Source organism: Geotrypetes seraphini, chromosome 16, assembly GCF_902459505.1.
Source record: "Geotrypetes seraphini chromosome 16, aGeoSer1.1, whole genome shotgun sequence".
In the NCBI taxonomy this organism is placed as follows: Eukaryota; Metazoa; Chordata; class Amphibia; order Gymnophiona; family Dermophiidae; genus Geotrypetes; species Geotrypetes seraphini.
In genome coordinates this window covers 3,023,259-3,034,290 of record NC_047099.1, presented here as the reverse complement: position 1 = coordinate 3,034,290, position 11,032 = coordinate 3,023,259, and the positions used below count along the sequence as shown (strand labels likewise).

The 11,032-nt window shown below is 42.1% G+C and overlaps 1 protein-coding gene across 1 annotated transcript; it reads left to right on the top strand.

Annotated features, from left to right (window-relative positions):
* Positions 1-5,920: 5,920 nt before the first annotated feature.
* On the top strand, positions 5,921-6,847 carry LOC117350323 (olfactory receptor 1G1-like). The gene has a single exon (XM_033924575.1). It carries the CDS (start codon positions 5,921-5,923, stop codon positions 6,845-6,847), a length of 927 nt encoding a protein of 308 aa, XP_033780466.1.
* Positions 6,848-11,032: the final 4,185 nt, after the last annotated feature.

Sequence of the window (11,032 nt, the reverse complement as noted above, 5' to 3'; positions counted from 1 at the left end):
AAATGAATTTCCTGCTTCCTACCAGCAGCACTGGTCACCGTACATGAAGAAGGACACGGTGCTACTCGAAAGGGTCCAGAGAAGAGCAAATAAAATGGTAAGGGGCTGGAGGAATTGCCGTACAGTAAGAGATTGGAGAAACTCTCTTGAAAAGAGGAGACTGAGAGGAGACATGATTGAAACATTCAAAATACTGAAGGGAATAGACTTAGTAGATAAAGACAAGACTGTTCACCCTCTCTAAGGTAGGGAGAACGAGAGGGCACTCTCTAAAGTTGAAAGGGGATAGATTCCGTACAAACCTAAGGAAGTTCTTCTTCACCCAGAGAGTGGTAGAAAACTGGAATGCTCTTCCGAGTCTGTTGTAGGGGAAAACACCCTCCAGGGTTTCAAGACTAAGCTGGACAAGTTCCTGCTAAACTGGGACATATGCAGGCAGGTGAGGCTGGACTCATTTAGAGCACTAGCCTTTGACCTGGGGGCCGCCGCGTGAGCAGACTGCTGGACAGGATGGACCACTGGTTTGACCCAGCAGCGGCAATTCTTATGTTCTTACCCTTACAACAGAGCTGTAAAGTTACCCAGTTCCAGGAAGACTTGTTGGCAAGTCCTGGTTTTGAACTTTTTCCCAAGGCATTGTGGGAATCTCATAGGGTCAGAAATCTAGGCCAGGCCCCAATTTTCCCTCTTGGAAATGGATATCATGGAAACTCTGTTTTAAGTAGCTTGGTTGGCCAGGGGTGTCAAACTGCAATACCTAGGGCTGTGTACCTGTCAGGGTTTCAGGATATCCTTAGTAAATAAGCTTGATTATTTTTGCATACAAAAAATATATGCTTGTTACCTACATAACATGACCATTTATTTTTTTCATCAAAAGGGGACATCTATTAATTGTCAGTCCTGCCCCCAATCCCACCCTAGCCACACCCCAACCATGCCCTAGCCCTGCCCCCAATCCTGCCCCCATTTCTTCCATTCTTTTTTCATGTACACATAATATCTTCATATTAATTCATAATGGTAACCATAAAATTAATAAAAACTACAAAGCACACTATACGCAGAGAAAATGTTAATTATTATTTATACTAGTCTTTAAGCCTGTTACATTAACGGGTGCTAGAATATATGTCTGTCTGTCTTCAGCACACACCTCCCCCCCAAATGTCTCTCCATGGCCCTCTTCTGTCTTCCCCCCCCCCCCCCCAGAGCAATGCTGTCTGTCCCCAGCACACCTCTCCCCAAAGCAGCCCCCTTTCCCTATCTCTCCATGGCCCCTTCTTTTTTTTTTTTTTTTCTGAGCACATGCAGTGCCCGGGCACCACTGGGCATGCCCGAGCCCTACCCATTTCCCCCCTGCTTCCCCCTAATCCCCAGTCTTTAGTTTCCGCCCGTTCCCATCGGTCGGATTTTTCCACAGCTCTCCTTTTTTCTACAATCAAAACTTGTTCTACTTACCATCTTGAAGATGCCAGAAACATCAAAGAAATGTCCGGGATGCAGGAAAAGGATGAGCACACTGGACCCTCACGACCTGTGCGTTCGCTGCTTGGGCACAGTGCACGAGGAACAGTGTTGCATGCACTGCGTCCATCTGTCTCCACGGGCACACAAGCTAAGGAAGAGGGCACTGAGATACTTCTTGAAGTGAAGTGAGACCCAAGAATCTTCCTCCAGCAGCCATCTTCATCGGAGTGTAGCAGCGGGGGATCCACAGAGGAATCCGGTGAGGAGCCTCCAGGACGTCCTGGCTCAGTCACCCCTCCCCCCCCCTCCCCCGACTGCAACTTGCCTGGTCGAGAAATCTCTCCCGGAGGTCCTGCGATTGGCTGGCCCGGAACCTCCTCTCCGATGTCAAAATTGATGTTGGGAAGAAGGCAAGAAGCAGCGGTGGCGGCCCAGGATTTGAATCAGTGCGGCAGGGAGGGAAAGTGATCGCCCATCCTGGTGTCCCCGCGCACAGCTTCGGAATGCTGTCCCTGAAAAATGAGACATTTCAGTGTCCTGAAGTGGTGGGTTGGGACAATGAGACGGTTGGTCTGAAAATGGGACTGTCCTATTAAAAACGGGATGTATGATTACCTTATACCTACATCATTCTGAATATCCTGGAATCCTGGATAGTTTGTTACATTCCAGGACTGCAGGTTGACACCCCTAAAATCCCACCTTGGCTTCCGAAGTCAGGTTAACTGTTAATCAGCTTGGGCAATCAGGGCTGCTGAAAGCTCCACATAAGACACATGGAGCAGGACAGGAAGGAAATGCTTCTGTCCTAGTGACTGCTCCTGCCTCCCTTTATAGCCTATTGGCTGGAATATCTGACCAATGGGCTACAGGAGGAAGAGAGAGCTCCTGGAAGCAAGGAAAAGCCACAGATTAGTCTGTAAGTCTGTCAGTCTAACCTATTATTTTAAAAATTAAATGGTGTATTTAATTGCATGCCTATACTTTTTATTAAAGTTGTATTTCGCTTAGTAAATTAAATAAGCGATTCATCAAACCAAAATAAAACTTGAAACTTGATCCTGCCTGCAGCTTTCAATGGGGTAAGTGAATCGCAAGAGGTTATTTCCCAGGACAGAGAAGTCTGCAAGAAAAGAAGAGGTGAGGGGTGATGAAGGGAGAGGGATAGAGGGGATAGGAAGGAATGCTGCAAAGAACCGAATGGGGAGAAGGGCTGGGTGATGGGGACAGAGGCTGGGGGTGCAATAGGAAGGGGTAAGTGGATCACAAGAGGTTATTTCCCAAGAGAGAGAAGCCTGCAAAAAAGAAGAGGTGAGGGGTGATGAAGGGAGAGGGATAGAGGGGTTAGGAAGGAATGCTGCAAGAAACAGAATGGCGAGAAGGGCTGGGTAACTTCTCTATTTATGCCCGAGTCCCTTTGAAGGTATAGCTGAATGTTTGTTTTTCTTTCCTATAGATATGGAATTCTTTTTCTTATCTTTCTTATTTATTTATTGTAAACAGCTTTGGCGTTTATTTTGATAAAGGGGTCTAGCAAATGCTAAAAGTGTAAATTGACCATGACATTCGCTGTGATTGGAGGGAGAAGACTAGGAAGGGTTTACTGGCTTGGAAAAGGAAGGCAGGATGGCAGAAAGGAGATGAAAGAAGAGAAGCTGGGTGATGGGGTCAGAGGATGGGAGCTGTGAGTTAGAGATAGAGGGAGCAAGAAAGGGGTAAAGAGATCTGAAAGGGATTATTGCTTAGGAGCGAGAATGTTGCTGTAAAGAGCTGGAAGTGTCTAGAAGTTTAGGAATAAAGAAGGCTCACTACTACTATTAATTATTTCTCACTGCACAGAGTCACAAAGAATAAGAAAACTTTCTACTAGTTTAATGCAGTCACTATATTTTCTATTTAATAAAGCATATTGGACTCCCAATAAATTACCAGACTCTAACAACTGTTGGCATTGTAAGGTTAATGTAGGCGACCTAAAACATATGATCCAGGATTGCCCAATTATTCAGCCATTCTGGGGATCAGTTTGGAAAATTCTTTGTTCTCTTTGCCTGATGATTTGAATAAATGGCAGTCCAAATTATTTGATATATTAATAGCTGTTACCGTACAAGTGATTCTTTCTCATTGGAAGTCAGCTCAGCAGTTAAATGTGACCCATAAATACGAGTGCAAAGCCAACTCCCTTGTTAACAAAAGCTTCAAATCCAATAGAAAATTTTTCTTTTTAATCTAATATTTTCCAACTGGTTTTATTATGAACAATATATTATATAAATAAGAACATAAGCAGTGCCTCCGCTGGGTCAGACCTGAGGTCCATCGTGCCCAGCAGTCCGCTCACGCGGTGGCCCAACAGGTCCAAGACCTGTGCAGTAATCCTCTATCTATACCCCTCTATCCCCTTTTCCAGCAGGAAAATGTCCAATCCTCTCTTAAATCCCAGTACCGTACTCTGCCCTATTACGCTCTCTGGAAGCGCATTCCAGGTGTCCACCACACGTTGGGTAAAGAAGAACTTCCTAGCATTCGTTTTGAATCTGTCCCCTTTCAATTTTTCCGAATGTCCTCTTGTTCTTTTATTATTTGAAAGTTTGAAGAATCTGTTCTTCTCTACTCTCTCTATGCCCTTCATGATCTTGTAAGTCTCTATCATATCCCCTCTAAGTCTTCTCTTCTCCAGGGAAAAGAGTCCCAGTTTTTCCAATCTCTCAGCGTATGTAGTAGGTGTTTGTAATCAAAATCTGATCTGATAGCTGGTCTATATGGAGCTTTTATAACTATCTGTGAATAAATGACTTTTTACGAACTTTGGATTGACAACATAGATGCCTTAGTCCCCGTTGCATCTATGATTTGATTGTAAGGAACATTTTAATTGTAAAATATCCTTGATTTATTTATACATTTATTGTGTTAAAATCCAATAAAAATATTTTAAAATGATTAATTCTATTACACTTTTGCTCTTAACTGCTTCTTTCAATAACACTTATAGAAAAGAATGTCATATTTTGACTCATAGGGGAACCAAATGCATGAAGCAGGTTTTTTCCTCTCCCATGTGGTTTACTCAGATGTTGCTTTTTCATCCTCTGGAATCCTTCCAAAATCTTGTTCAGTGAGTCTGATTAGTTATAAATGCGAAGGATCTTCGGATGAGAACCAGTGTAATTCCTGCCATTAGCCAGCAGGTAAGGATGCTACGTCTCATGCTTCTTTCTAGAACTTTATTCTTGAGGGTGGAGGAGCTTTTCGGAGCAGAGCTCAAACACAAGGTCGAGTCAGAACACTGCTGAATTTAGGAAAGGTTCAATAAGTTTCTAGTTCATGAAATATTCCATAGCCAGAGTCTGCAAAGTCTCCATGACCCACTTCTGGAATGAGCAACATGGACCAGAGTTTCCTATTTAGGGATTTGACAGGTAATTCAAGAGATTCATATCATGGATTAGATAGAAGTGGATCGATTTTTCACTCTGACAAAAATTACAAAGACTAGGGGACACTCGATCAAGTTACAGTGAAATACTTTTAAAACCAATAGGAGGAAATTTTTTTCACTCAGAGAATAGTTAAGCTCTGGAACACATTGCCAGAGGTCGTGGTAAGAGCAGAAAGGTTTGGACAAGTTCCTGGAGGAAAAGTCCATAGTCTGTTATTGAGAAAGACAAGGGGGAAGCCACTGCTTGCCCGGGATCGGTAGCATGGAATGTGGCTACTCTTTGGGTTTTGGCCAGATACTAGTGACCTGGATTGGCCACCGTGAGAACAGACTTGATGGACCATTGGTGTGACCCAGTAAGGCTATTCTTATGTTTTTTATGCTAGTTAGATCAATGATCAATTGAGTTCAGTGTCTTTCCTCTAAGAGTAGATGGTGAATCTTGCATTTTATGCCTTTATCCATGTATTCCATTATTTACCATAAGAATGAATGTCAGATTTTGTTAGGAAATACATCCTTCACGTAGCCCCTCTAAAAATAAAGTTCCAGACACCTCAGACACATAAACATTTCCTGTGTGTCAAAGCACAAGAGCTAGGCATGGAGACAGCAAAGAGAAGAACCGGCATCAAAGATCTCCCTAGCCAACTCTCCAGCTCCATGGAAAGACCCTATGCAGTCTCCTCTGGGCACTAGCTTGCTCTTGGAGTTCAGTGGTAAAGAAATACTGATGCAGTCAACTCTAAAAATACGCTGAGCTCACATCCATTTGTCCATCTAAAATGTATCCATTTAGTAAAAGGACATTCTGGAGTGGGGACTTAGGGCTCCTTATACTAGTGTTTTTAGCAGGACATGACCGCGCACTACGCCAGCTCAATGCTGTTAGTTTAATGTTAAGCAAATAAGTTGTGCCCGTAAGGTCAGAGAGAGGGTTAAATAGAGAAATCATTAGCTTCTCTTTTAAATCTTTCTCCTACTATATTCTCTTTCCAGAATCCAATGGAAGAGGAAAACATCACCACGGTGACAGAGTTCATCATTCTGGGGTTTCCGGAATTTCCAGAGCTGCAAATCCCTCTTTTCCTTCTCTTTTTACTGATTTATCTGATCATCCTGATGGGAAACCTCACGATTATAACCTTGACGTTTCTGGACTCTCGCCTGCACACCCCCATGTACTTCTTCCTCTCGAACTTGTCCCTTGTTGATATCTCTTCCACCTCAGTCACTCTCCCCAAACTGCTGGACATCTTCTTAAGGAAGAGTCAGAGGATTTCTCGAAATCTTTGTTTTTTACAGGCGTATCTTTTTATGCTTTTAGCTAGTGCAGAATTTGTTCTGATTTCAGTCATGGCTTATGACCGTTACGTTGCCATATGTTTCCCTCTGAGCTATATTATGATTATGAATTCAAGACTCTGTGTCTTGATGGCAATTGGGTCCTGGATGTTTGGCTTTTTGGAACCAGTGACACACACTGTCCTGCTATCACATTTATCGTACTGTGGATCCAATGAGATTAACCATTTCTACTGTGATCTCTCAGCGCTGCCAAAACTATCCTGTACCAGCACTTCTGCCATTGAAAGCCTGACGTACATTTTTGGGTCATTCTTAGCCCTTCCTTGCTTTGTTACAACTCTTCTGTCTTATGTCTACATCATCTCCACCATCCTGAGGATCCGTTCCAAGGAGGGGAGACGCAAAGCCTTCTCCACCTGCTCCTCTCACCTCACGGTCGTTATTCTCTTCTATGGATCTATGATCTCTTTGTATATGAGACCACCGTCCCAACAGGCAATGGAGCAAAACAAGTTCTCTGCTCTGTTATATAATGTCTTAATTCCAATGGTTAATCCTATCATTTACAGCTTGAAAAACAAAGAGGTGAAAACTGCCTTAAGACATGTTTTTACTAGACGATAAATGTTTCTGTTTGATGAAGTTCAAAAAAGAAGCATAAGGGGCCGTCAAGTCCCGAGCAATCAAAAATCTATTTATTAAATGACCTAAAACGGTCCACGTTTCGGCATGTCTGCCTGTGCAATCCACACAAAATTAGCCAAATAAATCACACCTAATATTGATGAACTCAACAAGCGGCAAAATGAAACGTGCACACATGCGAGTGGTTTTATTGCACTCAGTAGTCAGAACGCATGTGTGCACGTTTCGTTTTCACCACACCAAGGATGCTGCTTGTTGAGCACGTCAGTATTTAGTGTTTCTTGTTTGGCTAATCTTGTGTGGATTGTAGGTAGAGGCGCTGAAACGTGGACCATGTCGGGTCCTTGAATATGTAGCTATTTGATTGCTCGGAACTTGAAGGCCCCTTGTGCTTCCTATTTGACTCCCTCTCCGTTTTGATGAAGTGAAATCGGTTGGGGTCTGTACAGCTCTTAGTAAACATCTATATTTTTCTGAGCAGCGATGCAATGCATGTAAATGGCTAACTTTTCTGTTTTTTTGCAGTGATCAGAGGCACAAGTGAATTACAAAAACAGAGCAAAGATTGTGAGGGGTACAGTTAAAGACCAATGAGTCTCAGATGCAGTATTTGAGACTTGCAAATATGTCCTGATGTGGCCACGTTAAATCATTGAATTTGGGTTCTGGTTTTAATTATTCACCTTTCTGCATGAGCGTAACGTAAGACCATGATAACTGATTTTTATTTTTTTTAAGGCTTACTCTTTTGCAGCACAATGGGGTTGATGTTTTGTGGTTAACATCACTTGTTCATTTTCCAAGGCATTTCGGTCTATAAATGTGCTCAACTGTACCCAGGCACAGTGGGGAGGTGATCCTGAGGGTGAGGAAGGGAAAAGAAGCCCTGCAAGCGGCAGATCATGAGTCTGTATACCTTTGGAAATGAATGTGAGATCCAAGGGCAAAAATTAAATGCAGACTTGTGTCTAGAGCAGTGGTCTCAAACTCGCGGCCCGCCAAGTACTATTTTGAGGCCCTCGGTATGTTTTATCATCATCACAAAAGTAAAATAAAACAGTTTCTTGATCATATGTCCCTTTAGCTATAAATGACAATATTATTATTAAGATTTAGCCAAAAGGAAAGATTTATAAATACCTCACGCAAAATTGTCTTTTTTTCAGAGGCCTACAAATCCAAAATGCGGCCCTGCAAAGGGTTTGAGTTGGAGACCACTGGGCTAGAGCCAGCGTGTTTTCATGTGCGGGTCCTCGGGAGCGGAATAAGCTTCCGGGATATTTACGACAGCAAACAAGTTTGAGTAGTTTTAAGAAAATATTGAAGAAACACCTCTTCTGTAAGATGAAATATGGGACTTGATTTATAGTTTTCTGATGCCTCTTTGTAATCTTAGGAGGCTTTACATTATTCATGTTTGATTTCTTGTACTGTATGTGATTCTGTTTGTGTATGGACTCTATTATGACTTGCCTTGGGAAACGCAGGGTACAAATAAATACAAATATCAGTGAACTTTTTGAAATGTCGCCTCCGTTCTCTCCATATAAGGTCATTAAAGATTGACATGCCTTGAGTGAATTTTCTAAAAGCTGCTTACCGGTGAAAATAACCATCGTGATAGTAAACAGTTCTATATTAATCCAACTTCTTGTATGTAACATGCACCTGTTATGCTATCAGAATTATTCTCCTCTCATTGGTTCCGCCCTGGATTACATTAATCTGCTCTTAGATCATTAAAAGACCACCAAGCTGCTCAACTAAAAACCAGATTCCCACTTCATTTCGGCTAGGCCTCGGTTGTACGATTTCCCTGTCCCTGGCAATTCTTTATGTTTGTAGCTCTTTTCATTCTAGATGTAAACCGCTGCAACCTGCTAGTGGTCTGACGGCAACTTCAGCATTTGGAACCAGGTGGACGTCACAGTCTATGACCCAGAAATATTAAAGAAGAGACAAGTTAATTGAATCATGTACGGTATTTGTAATGGATATAACTAATGGGCAGACTGGATGGACCGTTCAGGCCTTTATCTGCCGTCATTTACTATGTTACTATATTCACCCATCCTTTCTCATAGACTCGCACGCACAAGCCACTATGGATCAGCAAGACTGGCAGGATATGATAATTGTATGCTTATCTATATGTGTCTGCTTTAGGTGCATTTACAGTGTGTCACTTTGTTTTGTTTCCACTCTCGTGCGTGTCTGTCTGTCTGTCTTTTGTTTGTGCATGTATGTTCTGTGTGCAGAGGTGTATAAGTGTGTTTTATATATGTCTTCTGGCTGTGTTTATGTACCTACACACTACCCTACACACACACACACAGGAATTAGAACTCTGCATGCTTATCTCACTATGCCCCCCAACCCTTCTCACCACTGGGCTCTGTGCCAAGATCACTGGGCAGTCCAATCTGTAATATTTCAGAAGATGCAGGAGGTTTAGAAACACACTTTCCAAGCAGTTAGACTTGAAAAGTACCACAGTAAGTCTAAGTACTTTGAAAATAAGCTCCTTAGATAGACCTGTTATTCTTGTTCTAAGTCTGCTCAGTCCTTTGCATTGCCTCAGAGGTCCTTTCCCGGAGAGACTTACAGGGAGGTTAAGTACTTGGTACCTCTGATGGCTGAAGATTACCAAATCAGAGCTGATCTACGGCCATCTCTTCTCCTGAAGGTAGGAGCCCTAAAGATACCATTCATTACTGTCATTTTGCCAGGCTCAGCATCTTATCTGAAGTTCAATTATGTCTGCTGTGCTGGGCACAAATGAGAGAGAGAAATGAAGAGGCGGGTTAGACAAAGGCTGGTAAGATTCCTGAACACATTCACTGCCTCAATGCAACGGAAGACACAGGGGTAATATATTTAAGGGAATGTTTTGCTGAGGGGAAAATGTTCTGCTTGGCTTAGGTGTCTCTGAAGAGGTTAAGGATGCAAGAATGAAGTGCAGAGATAGGTGTCTGGTGAGAAATTAAATCCAGAGCTTAAAATGGGCTTAGACAGAGCCGGAGGCTTTCGAATAATGAGTACATGGGTGCAACATCCGTGCTGTGTGCCAGAGACAGCAGAAGAGACGTGGATTGAGCTACTGCCCGTAAAGGGATCTGGGACAGGATGGGAGCCAGGAGACGTTACAAGAGATGGGACGTCCTGAAAGGAAGCTGAGACTAATCATTTGAATTCTAATGGAATAATATTATCATTAAATTCCCAAAATAAGAAAAACAGAAGGTATCTCTCAAAGCATGCAAATAAGAGCAAAGCTAAGGGATAATGAGAATATGCCAAAGATGTGGCCCAAAATTCATGAAAAGGAGCGATTGATAAGGCAGTTATCAAGCGGGGAACTTTAAACCATTGACACCAGTCTTCAAATTTTCCCTCTCTGTCTGGGTACAACTATGGATAGGGCAGACAGCTTTGGAAGACCTCGCTACTGTGCGTAAATATCCGTTTCTTCTTAAAATTAACTTATTCTCTTTTAAGAGAGTAATAAATCTTCGACAGCTCTTTTCTTTTCATAATTTTGATTCCATAATTTGACAGAAGGAGGGAGAAGAGCTTTTTAAACGGCTCCAATCCACATTTCTTTTATCAGGGTTTTGCCCCTGTGTACTATTTTGAGAACTAAGAAGGTGAAGGTGGACAGATTCTACTTTGCATCGTGATGGCTTTCGTGGGCTTTGAGGTGGGTGGCTGCATCCATATTAATCATTTTTTGTAAAGTTTAAAGACTTTCTTTTTTGAAAATTATGTTACTCTTCATTTTAACTTTTTGTGTAATATATATCTTTTTTAATATAAGGTTTCTCCTGTGGCAATCCGCTCTGAATATGAATTGAAAAGAAACGAAATATAAGATTACTGATTAGATTAGATTACTCTTTTTTTCTCTCTCTTTTTAAATGATGGTGTTCTTTTCTTTTAATATCAGTGCCATCTAGATTGTAAATTGCTTCCAAAAGGCAGTATTTCAAATGGTGACCTCGCCTTCTATGGTTTATGACAGGGCTGAGGAACAAGGGCCGCAATCCACCTAGGTTTTCAGGATTTCCCACTGAATATGCATGAGATCTATTTTGCATACACTGGAGGGAATGTATGCAAATAGATTCCATGCATATTCATTAGGGAAATCCTGAAAACATGACT

Coding starts and splice junctions, on each gene's coding strand:
- LOC117350323 (XM_033924575.1), top strand. CDS start 5,921: ATGGAAGAGGAAAACATCACCACGGTGACAGAGTTCATCATTCTGGGG.